General features: G+C 38.4%; 1 protein-coding gene across 1 annotated transcript in view; it reads left to right on the forward strand.

The window, feature by feature from the left end:
- Positions 1–15,683, forward strand: part of LOC137999833 (kinesin-like protein KIF3A) — an 18,445-nt gene extending 2,762 nt beyond the window's left edge. Inside the window, exons 5-19 of the mRNA XM_068845770.1 lie at positions 646–751; positions 1,246–1,385; positions 2,528–2,725; positions 3,331–3,386; positions 3,791–3,909; positions 5,487–5,582; positions 7,237–7,393; positions 9,419–9,491; positions 9,597–9,704; positions 10,164–10,274; positions 11,545–11,670; positions 12,661–12,714; positions 12,829–12,903; positions 13,774–13,925; positions 14,818–15,683. Coding sequence (XP_068701871.1) covers positions 646–751; positions 1,246–1,385; positions 2,528–2,725; positions 3,331–3,386; positions 3,791–3,909; positions 5,487–5,582; positions 7,237–7,393; positions 9,419–9,491; positions 9,597–9,704; positions 10,164–10,274; positions 11,545–11,670; positions 12,661–12,714; positions 12,829–12,903; positions 13,774–13,925; positions 14,818–14,923 — 1,677 coding nt within the window. The 3' untranslated portion in view covers positions 14,924–15,683. The remainder of the gene's footprint in view (positions 1–645; positions 752–1,245; positions 1,386–2,527; positions 2,726–3,330; positions 3,387–3,790; positions 3,910–5,486; positions 5,583–7,236; positions 7,394–9,418; positions 9,492–9,596; positions 9,705–10,163; positions 10,275–11,544; positions 11,671–12,660; positions 12,715–12,828; positions 12,904–13,773; positions 13,926–14,817) is intronic.
- Positions 15,684–16,326: the final 643 nt, after the last annotated feature.

Below are 16,326 nucleotides of genomic sequence, written 5' to 3' on the forward strand. Positions count from 1 at the left end.
ATAAATAATATTATATGGCTGACCCAAAAGCATACAGGCTTGAAATTTCTGGACCTGGTCTGAGATTTGTAATGATTTACGCGGTGTGAGAATTTCTCGTCTCAGTCCAGCAACTGAGACGAAGTCAGACCAATCTGAGTTAATTGTCAGGCAGGTCTCATATAAACGCATAAAAAGGAATGTGTGTAGGCCAATACGAACTCACGCCAGTCTGAGTTCGTCCCAGTCTCATGTAAACACCCCCGAAGTATTAATAATAAACAATAAATATTGTATTCAAAGTCAGGCTGGGAAAGTTCTAATTTTTTCAAATTTTATTCCCCAAGGCCAGTGATCCAGCGGTCTGGTCTGGTCTGGTCTGGTTGTGGAAATCAGTTCTCTTTCACCGTTGTAGTTCAGTGGTACTGTTGTAGCAGGATATGGTGAAGGAGCAGTAACCAAAAATGAGAGCTTGTTGTTCACCAACCTCAGTCAATCTTTAAGGGGGAAAATTAATTTCCTGGAGGTCTCAAGTATGTTTTGAGGCTGCAGATCTCTGGGCCAGTGAAGAAGTTGTATCGCCAATGACTAATTTCTTTGAAAAAGATGGAATAAATTTGTGCTGGAGATTTCTGGTTGATTACTGACTTTGTCGTACCATTGCAGGTAAAAGAGCGACCTGATGTTGGTGTTTATGTGAAGGATTTGTCGTCATATGTTATGAACAATGCTGATGATTTAGACAAGACAATGACACTTGGAAACAAAAATCGTGAGTCTTCTTTTATATATAACCAGTGTGGTAAAAATGATGAGAGCTTATACCACCCTAGAGCTACTGACAGATCACATCAATTTGCTGTGGCTGAAGTGAGGAGTCTGGCTGGGGCAATGCTCATCCACTGCATCTCCCATCTTGTACATGGAATTGCTGCCTTTGTCAGGATATTTTGTGCAGTCTTTAGTTCACTCAATCTGACTCCTATGGGCAATTTTTTTAACAGAGCACAGCATAAGCTTATTAAGCTTCCCCTGGTTGGATTCCCAGACTTGGCATCAAATGTGGGTTGAGTTTGTTGGTTCTCTACTGACTGCTCTGAGAGGTTTTTCTCTGGGTACCCTGGTTTCTCCCTCTCCTCAAAAAGAGGACATTTGATTTGATTTGCATTGATTTGTTGATTTCAGGTTACGGTGTCCCCAATTAGTGCTCCAGTGTCTGAAGACTAAACACTTGATTAAACTTTGTTTCTTTTTCTTTCATGACAGGTTCTGTTGGTTCAACAAACATGAATGAGAGATCGTCACGTTCACATGCCATTTTCTCAATCACTGTGGAGTGTAGTGAAAAAGGTCCTGATGGACAGCATCACGTCAGAATGGGAAAACTTCATTTGGTTGATTTAGCTGTAAGTTAAAATTTGAGATTTTGAGGATTCATAATTAGAGGAATGGACATCCTAAAGTGCAATATGATGCAAGTTGACATTCTTGGCTTGAAAGTTAGTTCTCCTTGATGCTTAAATTGTGATAACAAGATTGTGGATTCATATGAAGGATCAAGATTTGAGACAGTACGAGGTTTACTGGTACATTGTACGAGGATGATCATCAGAAATTTTGAGATCAAAGAGCTTAAATTTTGGCATTAGTCAGTAAAATTTAACTGTAATTGTGATAAACGGGTTTATTCTCTTTAGAACACAAGTCATAGTGAGTAACAAAGTACATTGCTCTCTTTATTCCTGCAGCTATCTCATAATGCATATTTTCTGGTGCATGTTACTAAACCATGAAACAGCAAAACACCGAAACAGCCAAACGAAACACTAAAACATCATGTATGACCCCACCATACACTGAATACGAACCGACAAAGTTTGGATTTGAGATTAAATATCGTTTTAGGCCTAATTAGGCCTAAAACGTTATTGCTCCTAATTCATTGAGATTAAGAGTAGGATTCAGATTAAGACTGAGATTAGGAGCAATAAGTTATTAGGCCTAAAACGATGCTTAATCTCAAATCCAATCTTTGTCGGTTAGTATTCAACGTATGGTGGGGTCGTACATGGTGTTTTGTTGCTTCTTTTCGCTGTTTTGCTGTTTCGTTGTTTAGTAATGTCCTTTTCTGTTTGTTTGTTTTTATCCCTCTCCTCTTAAATGTGACACCAGTCCTATAGATGTTACCTTGTCTAAAGCCATTGAAACAAGTTTACTTTCAATGTGGGCAAGAACAGCAATGAAATGGTGAAGGTGTTTCCACTGTAGACCTGTGAAAGATTAACTATCATGTTAAAACTAAAAGTAAAGCTTGAAATCTTCTCAAAAGGCCTCAATAACATTACAGTAATCTTTTAAAGGCCTCATTCCTTTGGAAACCTCGATCCTTGAAGTTTTCAAAAATTGAAAATCAAGTATCAAAGAACTGTTAATTGTTACTTTAATAAACAGAACTGTTCATGTATGTGCAAAATAAATAAAGATACTATTAGTTTCTGCAAAAGTTTGATTTCTTGTTTCAATTATTGGTTTTTTCCATAATGCACAGGGGTCAGAAAGACAAGCGAAAACAGGTGCTACTGGCCAAAGACTGAAGGAGGCAACCAAAATTAACTTGTCCCTCTCAACCCTTGGGAATGTCATCTCTGCATTGGTGGATGGCAAAAGCACGCACATACCATACAGGAACTCCAAACTTACAAGACTACTTCAAGATTCTTTAGGTGGAAACTCTAAGACAGTCATGGTTAGTCTGCTTGAATCACTCGGTATTGACTATAAAAAGATCAATATTTAATATTATGTTTATGCAATCTATGTTCACTATCCAGCACCAAGTGTTCCATGTCACACATACCTTTTTACTGTCAGTGGCAAAATTCTATTTTCTAATATTAATTTGTCATTTTTCATGAGACCAGCAAGTTTGCTAATCTTTCAATCGAATGGACACATTTCAAACTTCACTCTGGTCACCTCCTCTGTCATCCAGCTTTTGTAAATAAATTAGTGGTTTATTGAAAAATACCCTGATTATTGCTTCCCTATTTCCTGGCCAGTGTGTCTGCCACCCTGAGCTGGTTGCATCAAATCTCAACCTCTGGGAACCAAAGCATGGTACTCACAGCAGGGAGAGACCAGCAACCACTTACAGTTACGTACCATTAGACACCCTCAGACGAGATACTGGACTCAGTAACACTGGCGAGATTCGCGCCCTTATGAACGAGGACAACCCCAATTATTGACGAGTAAAAATTAATCATCTGGCGGTAGACAGAGTAAAATCTGTTAAGTCTCACTCCCTGGAGTCAGTGGGTTAATTGAAAGAAATTCATTTTTTATCTTCAGATTGCAAACATTGGTCCAGCTGATTACAACTTTGATGAATCAATAAGTACGCTAAGGTCAGGTTTTTTTGGTGATTAATAATTATTATTTATTGTAATATTGTTTATGTTCGCTAATGGTCAGGAGTAAAGTGGGAGAGACTCTTTAGTAACAGTTATTGTGTTTATTTCTCGATACATCATATAATGTTCAAGATCAAGACACTTGAAAAGTTAGATGAATAGTCGTTTTGACACTTTTCAAAACTGGCATGAATCTACATGTAATTGAGTGATCTTCTAGACTTAACCAACTTTTATGGTTGTTGCCCAGTGCATTGTTAATATGAAATTTGAACTAATGTATGTGAAAACTATTTTCATCTTTTTATTTTTAATTATTGAAGAATGTCTGAGGGATGGTAAGTTTTGATGTTTAATTTGTATAATTTAAATTTAATGTAAATGCTTGTATTTTTTAGGTATGCAAACCGTGCAAAGAACATAAAGAACAATGCCAAGATTAATGAAGATCCTAAAGATGCTTTGTTGAGAGAATTTCAGAAGGAGATTGAGAAACTCAGGGCACAGTTGGCTGAAGGTAAATCAAGTAATCTTAGTGTTCCCCGAGCTTACTAGGGAATTATTAAGTATAAAAATGAAATTCACTGTAATTTTTAATTTGGATGGTTATATTCTTGTTCTCCCTTGGAAGATACGGGTACTTCATGTTTGCACAAGTTTGAATTTTTTAATATTCCATGGCTATTTCATTCTCAATTCTGGATCCTCTATCCTTGATCCTGGATCCTTGTGGAGTGAAAATCAAAATTTTTTATGTCTCCATCTTTGAAAGGTGATAATTGAGTTTCAAGGATCTAGACTGCCAACTTTTTTCAATATTGCTCGTTTGGTCTTCAAATACTGGTACTATACAGTGTAAGCTCGGAATTACAAGTATAAGTGATATTTCACCCTCTAAAGATGGCTGAACAGATGAATGACGTTCTTTTACCCTGACCTGTAAATCACCGTAGCAGGACAGGTTTATGGGTCATATCCAGTGTCTGAATACTGTATGCAGATTTTGATCCACTTTGTTTACCTCATGAGAAATGAAATGATGGTAGAACCAACTGGGATCTCGGAAAAAATCCGAGCCCCAGATGGGATTCGAACCCACGACCCTCCGTGATCTAATCGGATGCTCTAACCACTGAGCTACTGGAGACTCTATGGCAAGCAAGGGTGAAATGTGGGTATTGACTCAAGCTGCATCACGCAGCTACAGAGTCAAATGACTGACAGCATAGCTCATAACTGCATCGCGCAGTCACCTTAAAGCATATCTGAGATGCGGCCAACCAACCACCCAAGTGAGCGAATGTGAGAATGATATAAACACATGAGAAATGAAATGATGGTAGAACCAACTGGGATCTCGAAAAAAATCCGAGCCCCAGATGGGATTCGAACCCACGACCCTCCGTGATCTAGTGTTTATATCATTCTCACATTCGCTCACTTGGGTGGTTGGTTGGCCGCATCTCAGATATGCTTTAAGGTGACTGCACGATGCAGTTATGAGCTATGCTGTCAGTCATTTGACTCTGTAGCTGCGTGATGCAGCTCGAGTCAATACCCACATTTCACCCTTGCTCGCCATAGAGTCTCCAGTAGCTCAGTGGTTAGAGCATCCGGCTACATGTAGATCACGGAGGGTCGTGGGTTCGAATCCCATCTGGGGCTCGGATTTTTTCCGAGATCCCAGTTGGTTCTACCATCATTTCATTTCTCATGTGTTTATATCATTCTCACATTTGTTTACCTCAGCCGGTTAATATAATGTCTCCCAGCTGTCACCTCAAACATGATTGGGAGAAGTCAAAAGTTAACCATCAGTTAAACGTTCAACATTGAACTGTCAGAGTTTACATATTTATGAAAAGGGCAGGAAGGCAAGAAGATATTTGTAGAGTTAAATCCCTTCCATGAACCCATTTACTTCTGGGAGTGGAGTGAGACTTATCAGATTTTACTCAGTTTAATGCCAGAAGATTTTCCTTGTCAATTAGGGGCATCCTGTGGTGCCCGAAGAGTGAATGGATTAAGTAGGTTTTTATGGATAGGAAGCATGATTTTTTTCTTGTCGATGTGGTTCATGTTTTTCCAAAACAGAGGGTGAGGGAAGTGGACCCGACGAAAGTGAATCAGAGGAAGAGGTTGTAGAAGAAGGAGTAACAGTGAAGAGAAAAAAGAAGCACAGAAGGAAGAGTGAGTACTGTCAGTGATAATGATGTCTCAGTCTGTAAACTGCTGCTTCACAGGGTCAATGGTGGTCTAAGAACACATGATCAATACTATCATGTTTAATCGAATGCCATGACATTTAGCTTTTTTGGCTTTTGGAATGATGATGATGATGATGATGACCTGTTACTTGAACTTGTTGTCAGAGGGCCAAATTAAGTATTTAATCAGGGAGAGGGGTGGTATACATTTAGAAGATAGAATGGAGTCCACCAATAAAGCCCACAGAAACCTGCTTACCAACACTAAGAGGAGTGATTGTAGCTTAACATCTTTCTTTAAAGTCACCTCTTTCGAGCCATTTCAAATACACACTTGAGTATTGCCCCTAACCCCAAAATATTGTTTTCGCTAAAATGAATTTTTGCACCTGTTCGAGACGCATTGCGGCCATTTTTTCCTTTTTCTAACAAATCCCGCCAATTTATAGGCTTCAAAAGTTGCGAAAATCCAACTAGCGTCTTTTGTTCACGACCGAGTCAGAAGGGGAGTGGGTGTATTCCTGATTTGACGTCACATACTGATTTACATTGCATTAACTCCTTGTAAACATGCATGTAAAGTAGATTGTGACGTCAAATCAGGAATAGACCCATTCCCCTTCTGACTCGGTCGTGAACAAAAGATGCTTGGATTTTCGCAACTTTCGAAGCTTATAAAATGGCAGGATTTGTTAGAAAAATGAAAGAAAGTCCGCAATGCGTTTTGAACAGGTGCAAAGATTCATTTTAGAGAAAAAAATATTTTGGGGTTAATTGGGCACTTTAAGAAAGCAATGCTTGTCCACTTCTAAGTTGTTTTGTCCAGCATATTGTTTTAAGTTCAGTTTAAGGGGGGTGGTACTTAACTACTGTTACAGTAACAGAAAGGCAGTGGTTGCTAAGGAAGCTTTTTAATCAAAAGCCCTACAAAAAGGTTGCATGGATGATTCTTTGAAGTAACTTTATCAATGGAAATCTGCCATCAATTCAATCAGAAGGTGCATGAGCAACTTAAGTCCCAGTCCTCTGCCATGCATTTCAGTGAAAAACATGTAAAAACTCTCAGGAAACGAAAGGAAGAGGTGGTGTTTTCACCGGATGGGAACCTTCCCATCATTTTTTGTAAACTGTAGCATGGAATTTCTATTTGGGCAAAAAATGGATCTAATATATTGAAAAGTGAATCAAAGGAGGGACTTATGACATAGTTTTCCATGCTTCAGTTTTTGTGTTAGAATGTTCTAATACTGCTTCATTGAATATTTGTTAAAAACAGTTAACTCGCTGAGTTTTTAGACATTTTCTGTTTTGGTCACATATGGCCAAAATTAATATGGTCGTTAGTCGAACCAGACAAAGAAATGTTAAATAAGAATACACTTGGCAAATAAAGATGACTGTGGAGTTTAAGAACCTCAAGAAAATTTCTATTTGAAGGGGTACATAGTGCTCAACGGTTTGGTAGTTTAGAGCCTGACCCCCCTTAAGGGGTGCGACTGAACCACTCAGGATCTGCCCCAGACTTGGGACTGCTGTTGTACGGCCTACATTTTTATTTGTCTTCACCCGTTACATCGTACTTCAGCAATACTATGTTGTGTTAAATGACAACCTCAATTTGTGATTGATTATGCCAGGCTTGCATGCTCTTCCACCTGAGAAAGTTGCTGAACTAAGAGCCAAGATTGCAGCCGAAAGGGAGACATTGCAACAGAAAACAGACATAGCAGAAGAAGAGAGAGACAAGGCTGCTTCCGAGTTGGAGAAACGAGAACAAGACATTAGAGAATCTGAGTAAGCGTTCTAATGCCATGCAGTAGTATCTTGAGCTGAGAATAACAAGGTTGTATTGACAAGCTTGTTTGCCAAGGCTAGGCTGGATAAGGTCAAGGAAACTTGTTGTAATCAAATTAATATAGTAATAAACAATAACTATGAAGATGTTGATGATAATAATAATAGTAATTATCTTAACTTACTGTATTTAAAAAATTATCTCAAGATTACATAGCATAGTATGGTGCTCGAGATTAGCAGTCGTGCGGACATCCCAGACGACCAGAAATCTTACTGGGCAACTAGTTTTTGGCAAAATAAAAAGCTTGGTTGCCCAAAGAAAAAACAACGGACAATCCATCCAAAAACAGAAAATGCATTGTATAAGCAGCACCCAACTCATTTGATGGTTTTCTGTTGTCAATTTCTGATAGTAGAGTGAAGTTAACAATAATAATGATTAATTTGGCCCAGTTCTGCATTTTCCCATGTTTTGGCTTTTACAGAAAATTGTCAGGTAGGAAAATTCACATTTAACTAGCAATGGAGATCGAAGACTCCATTATGAAAATGCCGAAACTTCCACAAAAACTCAGACTTCGACAAAAAAAACCACAGGAGCACACTTAGAACTATGGGATATTCAAGCTTCAATGCCATGCAATCTCAACATGGCGTGCAATTATTTGTAGGGGGTTTCCCAATGGGCAACCAAATTTATGGGTTTTAAGTTGCCCGGCTTTTGAAACTGGAACAACCTAGAATTTTTTTAAATTTCAAGCAGTTATAGTGCAACAGGAGACTTAAAACCATGGATATCAGCTTAAAGAAAATGATTTGAAAATGGGACAGGAGTACCCACCTGTGTCCAGAAAGTCAGTAATTACTAATACTAACATGTACATGTACGCCCAAATTTGACACCCAACACAAAGGGACCCTTTTAGTCTTAGCATTTGCTACCGATATCCAAGAATAAGGCAAGGGTAAAGGTTAGAACACAGTTTTTTTTTGTGTAGGGTAACCATGGGCATTGCTAAACCACGAAACAGTGAAACACGGAAACAGTGAAACAAAACACCAAAACACCATGTATGACCCCACCATACATTGAATACTAACCAACATGTATGTTGCAGTCATACCTGGTGTTTTGGTGGTTCATTTCCCTGTTTCAGTGTTTCGTTGTTTAGTAAATGCAGCTGTATATCCTTACTTGAGGACAACCATTGAGGGAACACTTTGTGACGTTACCGGTACATGTAAGTGTGTGTATGCCGAGACATGAGTGATGTTGAAGTAGAGGTGAAGCGCAAGGGGACACTTCCTGACATTTATTTAAATCCACGTGCATCTTATTCTAATAGGGGCTTTTCTGGACATATCTAGGAGTACCTAGAGAATCATCTGTTTGAGGATAATTTAGTGGTAGATAACTGACACATGCAACCCACAAATGATGCAGAGTTTAGAAATTCAAGTGGGATACATTGTATATCTTTATAAAATTAAACAATAAGGATAGTACGCACATTCTCATTGGTCAATAGATGAGAGTATGGAAACAGCTGTGGCATCAGACGAATTTTGATTGGTTATGTGTTGTCAGAAGTACGTTTTGATTGGCTCGTAGGAAATATGAGCGTGTGTCAAGAAAATCTGTTTTGATCAAGAAGTAAAGAACCCCCAACATTTTCCTTCATTTGTCAGAATTATCTTTGAGAAATATTTTATAAAAGCGATAGAGGACTTTTTTCTGTGTTTGCGTAGCCTCATCTAAACACGCAGGGGAGTTGGCAGAATTCGAGACAGTTATGCAAACCCGAGATGCAGTTGAGGGGTTCCATAACTGTCTCTAATTCTCCCAACTCCCCCTCGTGTTTAAACACGGAAAACATCCTCTATTGCTTAAATGGAAAACAAGTGCTTACCACATCAACCTTCCCTACTGTGGTAGTTGCTGTTTGTAGTCGAGACAAGTTCGAGTATTAAATGATTAAAATGTAACTTTGCTTCAATGATGGCAAATAATCTTTCTTCCAGGCAAGAGCACATGAAGCTTCAGGAGAAGCTAAAAGCCGTGGAAAGCAAGATAATTGTTGGAGGAGTGAACTTGGTTTGTTTTAATTGCAGCTTTCATAATTATTGTCTCATTTTGCAAATGGGCAAAGCTTGCCTTGTCTTCAACACCACCATTGACACTTACCCTTTCTTGTTCTAGCTGGAAAAAGCGAAAGAGCAGGAACTACTCTTGGAGCAATCTGCTAAAGAACTTTCTGAAAGACAGGAAAGGGAACGACAACTGCAAAAACTCATAGAGGAAAAGGAGGTGTGGCGATTTTATTCATGTTTGAGGAAGCTGAATGTTATCTGTTTCTTATTTGAAAATACAGTGCAACGCGCCTTACTGTGGCCACCGAACAAAGTTTTTTAAAACTTATACGCCAATCAGGGTGAGCGAATTTGATTGACAGTCACCTCTCCTTGCAAAGTTCGCACGGTTGTAAGTTGAACACCCATGAATGGGTTGTTTGAGTTGACAAAATTACACGTACGGTAGTTGTCAAATGTGAAAGTTTGTTGGGTGGCTACGGTAAGGCGCATCGCACTGTAAAACATCCACTTTTTTCCTTTGGATTTTGAAGATTGTTTGTCAAATACCTGTAAGCAAAAACTTTAGTGTTTAAATGTGTTTGGAATGTAATTTTCCTGAATTTCCATAAATTGTCACCTTCAAAATCTTCAGAAAACTGCCAGATTGATTGATTGATTGATTGATTGATTTCAGCAAGAGAGAATAAATATTGAAGAGAAGTATGCCAGTCTGCAGGAAGAGGCTGCGGGAAAAACTAAAAAATTGAAGAAGGTCTGGAGTATGCTGATGAGTGCAAAGTCAGAGGTTTGTTTTGAAAAGGAGAACAAGGCATGTAAATCAAGCAAAACTGGATTTGTATGCCATGCTGTGTTACTTGTGTAAATGGCTACCTCTACAAAGTTTATATATCTTCAGTTGAAGTTACCTTGTTTGGCATTTCCAAAGGCTGGGCATTTGTTTGTTGTGAGTATTGTAACAGCCCTAATCAGGGCTTTGCAGAATGATTTTAGGTTTTTGGGTAAATCAATTTTTTTAGTAAGGGGAATGGAGTGGTGAATCAGCAAGCACGTGGTGGGGTTATGCTTAGGGTTAGGGTTAGGGGGGTTGAGCAAAAGTATACCCCTGGTATGTATCTGGGAGTCATGCTTGGAGTATCTTGGGGAGATCATCTGTCCCTGGGCCTTAGTGACCTCCTTGAACTTGTCGACAGTTTACCAACATTATATCAACATGTTGTTCATTAAAAGTGCAAAGTCTTTTAACAAACATTTTTGTAGCTGGGTACCCATCATACAGCAAAGTTGGTGGATAGTTTTGCCAGTCGTGGGATGTTCTTGTCAAAATTGTGGCAAGCTTAGAACTGCTTTAAAGGAGGTTCGAAAGGGTTTTTCGTTGCTATAGTGTTTGTGAAAGATACCAAAGAAATAAATTATATTTCATAGTGTAGGCAAACTATAAATATCTTTGCAACTCTATTGTTGGGTAATACTTTAAGGGCACTTATGACGTCATATCGGTTACCATGGCAACACGCCAGGTCCATAAAAGGCCCTCTAAATTTCAGTTTTTGAAAATTATCTGAAAAATCTAAGTCGGTGACGTACCTTTTTTATTTGTTTGTTGGAAAGCTCCATTAATTCTTTAAGTACTAGATCACTTTCCCCGAAACTTTATTTGAAATGCCATCGTGAATGATGTGTGCATGCAAAAAATCAAGATAGGTCACCAAGCAAAATTTTGAGATAACGGCAATTTTTTCCCACGGGTTTTATTTCCGGTTCACGCAATTTTACGTTGTATTTTCACTTCTGGTGTGTTGCACGTGGTAGTTTTGATACAAATTTGATTCATTCAGCTGACACGTATTTCTTAGTTATGGTGTGTGTAGGTTATGCACGTGCACAGCTAAAAACCCTCTCGAGCCTCCTTAAAAAGCAAAGTTTTTGCCACTGGTCATAAAATCATTACTATAAAATTAATATTTATTACAGTAAATACTATTATTGTCTACAGAACTCACTGTATGTTTTTTTTTTTATGAAGCAAGTTTTTTAATACCTTTGACTCACTTTAGATGGCAGACCAGGAACAGGAGCATCAACGGGAGATAGAGGGACTGCTGGACAGCATCAGAGAACTGCGCAAGGAACTGTTGTTTGAAACATTACTGGTTGACAGCTTCATTCCACCTGAATTCCAGGTCTGTCAATGTATTTCTGAATGTAAGCATCTGGCAATCCTCCTTATTTAGACTGTACGTATCTCTTCAAGGCTGCTCAAACTAATTGATTTGCTCTCATATCTGTTGTAGAACATGAAATAATGCAGGTTAAAATCAATGATAGTATGGGTCAATAGGATATTTGCATGATGATGCCATTTGACTACAAGTACCAGAATCTACATCATTCTACATCATTCTACATGTTCCAGCACTCGGCAAAGTCCCTTTTTGGCTTATGGCTGTTTCTGCTTAGGTGGCCTCATACACCGTAAGCCTTTTTAGAGACATCACTGCCAAGCCGGCCACTTCTGCTGGAGAGAACAGGACAGCCACAACACTGGGTTTATATCCCCTACTCTTATTGATAGTGTGTCACTGTGGGTTCTTCAACGTCCCACAGGGAACTTATGAACATAGAAGGTATTAATTTTTGCAAGATGGGGCCTATGGTTTGTAGTCCTTGTCCGAGAAGACTTCTAACCATTAAATTTGCAGATGACATTACAAAGACAGCACTTTCTCCTCAGTTATTTTAAGATCCTAAGTGTTGATCCGGCCAGGGTTCGAACCCGCGACCTCCCGCATGACAGCCGATGCTCAACCAACTGAGCCACCGGTGCGCGGTCCTACAGGTTTTGCTTGTCTCGTGCTAATTAGAGCTTTTGTTACTTTTACCCTGCTGGGAATACAAAATTTAAATAAGGAAAGAAAAACAAACTGAATACTGGTTGTCGTAGTCAAATGGCACTATTGTGAAAATTGCCTATTGTCAATAATAATTTGCTTTGTCTCGCAAGCCTGATTATTCATCATTGTTAGGAACAATATTATTGCTAGAGCATACAATGTAGAGGAAAATGAGAATCACTTTATAATTTAAGAGCTTAAAATTAATTCCAATGGACACCATACCACAGTTTATTCAATTGTACAATCTTGTTATTCCTTGCTGGCATTTTATTACAGGAACGTATAGAGCAGCACGTTTCTTGGAATGAGGAAATTGGAGAATGGCAGTTGGTTTGTATTACAATCGCTCTCGTAATTTCTGTAACCTTTTTTCGTTTTTTTGCATTATAAAAATTAATTACTAGTGTTTCTACGGTAGTAATGACACCTTCTTTCATTTCTTAGAAATTTGTTGCATACACTGGAAATCACATGAGGAAGCTATCTCCAAGTCCAGACCCTAAGGATAAGAACAAGGAGGTGGTGTTGTAAAAATAATACATGTTCATGTATTGTACAGTTGATATCCTAAGCATGGAAGCAAAGTGAGGGAGGTTTAAGTCTTCCAGGCAAAAAGAGTTGAAACGAAATGAAGATTGGACAAGTACGTCCGGTCAATTTCCGATAACTCGAACCTTCAAGGGAAATTGAAAAAGGTTGACAAGTTATCGGGAGTAAGGAGTTGAGCGGTAACCTTTTGTGAACATACAGGCACTGAAGCTAAAATAATGTACCCTAAACCAAAGAAATCTGAACTGGACTGACTCGTTTTGTGTGATGCAAAAAAGGACAAAGATTACAGGGCTGCTTCAAAATAAATTAAATGTTTTGGACTGCAGTACACTGTTTCTTTTGATTTCTCAAGTACTGACAGACATGGTTTGAGTTGTCAGGGGTAAAAATAGAGACTGAGAGAATGACCTCAAGGGAAACGAAAATTGCTTCGAGTTAGTGGGAGACTTGAGTCACCGAGGGTAAAATTACAGTAAATATTATGACAAATATTAATTTTTGGTTAGAGTTAGCGTGAGGTTCGAGTTATCGGAAGTCGACTGTAGCACCTCATTCTGGAAGGCTCCACAGGGTGTTAAGTGGCATCACAGATGTGTCCAATGATAATTCCTCGGATCCTTACTTTTCTCTTCGGAATGTTAACAAAGGCAGATCATCCCCTAGTTGACACAGGGTGGAGATTTCTGTTGAGGGGTTTCCAGAGGAGGACAATGGTTCCATAATGATATTCTTGTAATATTAATATTAATAATAATTATTATTATTATGTTACACCACATAGAAGCTCTTCCAGCCCGTATCGCCAACTCATATGGCTGGTTTTATTTCCATTATCAGCTGGCTGAAACAGACATATCTGATGTTTACTTGAGCTATGATCACATAAACTACTCCATGGATTATGATGAACCAATTCCATCACGGCCAAAGAGCAGCCGACCAAAGTCGTCAAGACCAAAGACAGCTGGGAGACCCAAGACCGGAAAGAAGTAAGATGCCATGCTGCAGCATGTTGTATGAAAATATCCAGAAAATATCCATACCCCCACTATGGAGGGAATTTCATATAGGCCCCCCCCCCCCCCCCCCCCCACACACCTCTTCAGACTTTCCATTTTAGGGAGGACTACTACTCTTTGGAGACTGGTGATAAGTAATGGCGGCTCCTTTCAAAAATCGTCTTAATTTCACAGATTTATTTGGTGCTGGGTTGCTTCCAAAACACTATTAGGAAAAAGGAAAACCTTCTTTGGCAACAGCACTAATAGAAGTATCATAGTTTAACTACTTAAAACTTCAGAACGTCCCACGAAAGTTGGTAAGCGGCACCCTCTAACGTATGAAGTGAGTTGATTGATTTCCTTCCATCTGGATGGGAATTTCACCTCAAACCTCCCCTCCGGAATTTCCTGGGCCTTTGACCCCCCCAACCCCCTGGAATTTCCAATTCCCTCCGGTATGGATATTTTCTGGAACCACATATTCTTGTTTGTTTTTTTTTTGTTTTATTTCAAGTATGGCGAATTAGTTTCATGCTAAAATGTGTTTTGCTCTGGCAGAACTATAGTTTTCTAAACAATCAATATTGTTTTGTGGCCTTGTCCTTGCTGCAGCTGTCATTATTTGAATTTCCCTAATGATTGTGTGAGTGCAAGGCTGCTTCTTTAAAGCTTGATAATCCCCAGTTCAGCATACCTTCCCTTCTTGGCTATGAGGTCTTTTTTTCCTTGTGCCTTGTATGTGTATAGTTGGTTTCTAACCAGCTACATCCATGGCCAATTCTAGAAGGCAAATCTCAATTCTGAAATGGTCAACAAAATGCATGTTGTCAGAGAGAGAAAGATCTCAATAATATTATTGATGTTTATACTTTTCCTGCAGGAAAAAAGGAGAAGGTGAAGATGCTGGAAACAAAAATAAGGAGGATGATCCAGAAAAATATCCACAGTCTAGGAGACTGCTGAGTCCCAAGAAACATTTTGCTTGATACTTAAGTAACCAATACCCTCCAGACGGGCTATTCTGGGACTTCCAAGTCTTTTGCATGGGTGTTCTTTGATCCATGGTTTGTACTGTCTTCAGCTTTTAAATCCCATTACCTTTGCTAAATATTTCGATGGCCTTGTTGCATTTTTTAGTGCCTTCCTTTGACCAATAATAATATTATTTAGTTGTGAAAAAAATTGATGTCCTCCACTGAAGGAATTTCCTCGAAGTTCTTTCCTTCCTTTTTCGGAAACTTCTAAACTTTTTATATTTTGGGTAATAGAATTCCCCGTTTCTTCTAATGGAAGATGATTTTGCACATTATATTGAACATTCAATTTATTACACTTTAATAGAACTTGATATTTAAGGACAATACCTTTCAATAGGCTAGAATCAACAAACAAGTTACTTGCAAACCTTTTCCTCTTCCCTAACCTAAACACTCGCATTGTTTCCCACTACCTTTCACACCCTACCCTGCTCAGGGTAATCATAATCTATTGAATTTTTTATTGTAAATAATGAGCTCAATCCACTTCTTTTAATTAATGTACAGGTAGAAAAAAATTGCACTCAAAATTGTATATTTGAATACAGTTAAGTTTGACGTTAATTTCATGAGAAGGGAGGCAACTATGTAAAAACTCAGTTTAGTTTAAAAAAAGTTTTAAACACTTACAGACTGTAAATTATGTTCACCAATATTGGGTGTATGAATAGATGCTTAAAACAAAATAAATTTAATTTGTTTTGATTGGTTGAGAACGTTTCCTTCATCCACCCTCCCATGTCAATTCTACAGCAAGGGATTCAGCAAGGGTAAACCAATGTCAGAACCATAACATACAACAAAATATTATTTTTTAATATTTTCTGATAATAATAATACACTCATCCATTGTACTAGCTACATGTATGGCCTATAATTGAATAGATAATAACATCACAGTCTTGCTTTGGACAACAAGTCGCTAATAATGTGATGGGTTGTTATAAATACAAAAATAGTCACTATAAATATGTTATAAATACATGTCCATGGAGCATAATAATATCTATTATATAGTATCACTCAGTGTAACACTGTGATATCTGATATCCTTTTTTGCTCTGATTTTCATGATTCTGAAGAATCTCATCTTCAAGCGTCAATGGCTAAGCTGCATTTTGGCTTCCATCAATCTAACGAAAAAAGATCACCATTTTTGGTTCCCATGGTACATTTGTACATTTGAACTTGACGCTGATGGAGAGGGATGGAAGATGTACCAATCCTTGTACTGAAGTACCTCTAAAAATATATACATGTATAACGGTATTCAAATTGTGAACCAAACAAAAACTCAAATTCACTTTCCGGTCGATCTTCCCGGCTATGTTGTCAGAAATTTGATTGATGGA

This window comes from Montipora foliosa, chromosome 4 (assembly GCF_036669935.1).
Source record: "Montipora foliosa isolate CH-2021 chromosome 4, ASM3666993v2, whole genome shotgun sequence".
Taxonomy (NCBI): domain Eukaryota; kingdom Metazoa; phylum Cnidaria; class Anthozoa; order Scleractinia; family Acroporidae; genus Montipora; species Montipora foliosa.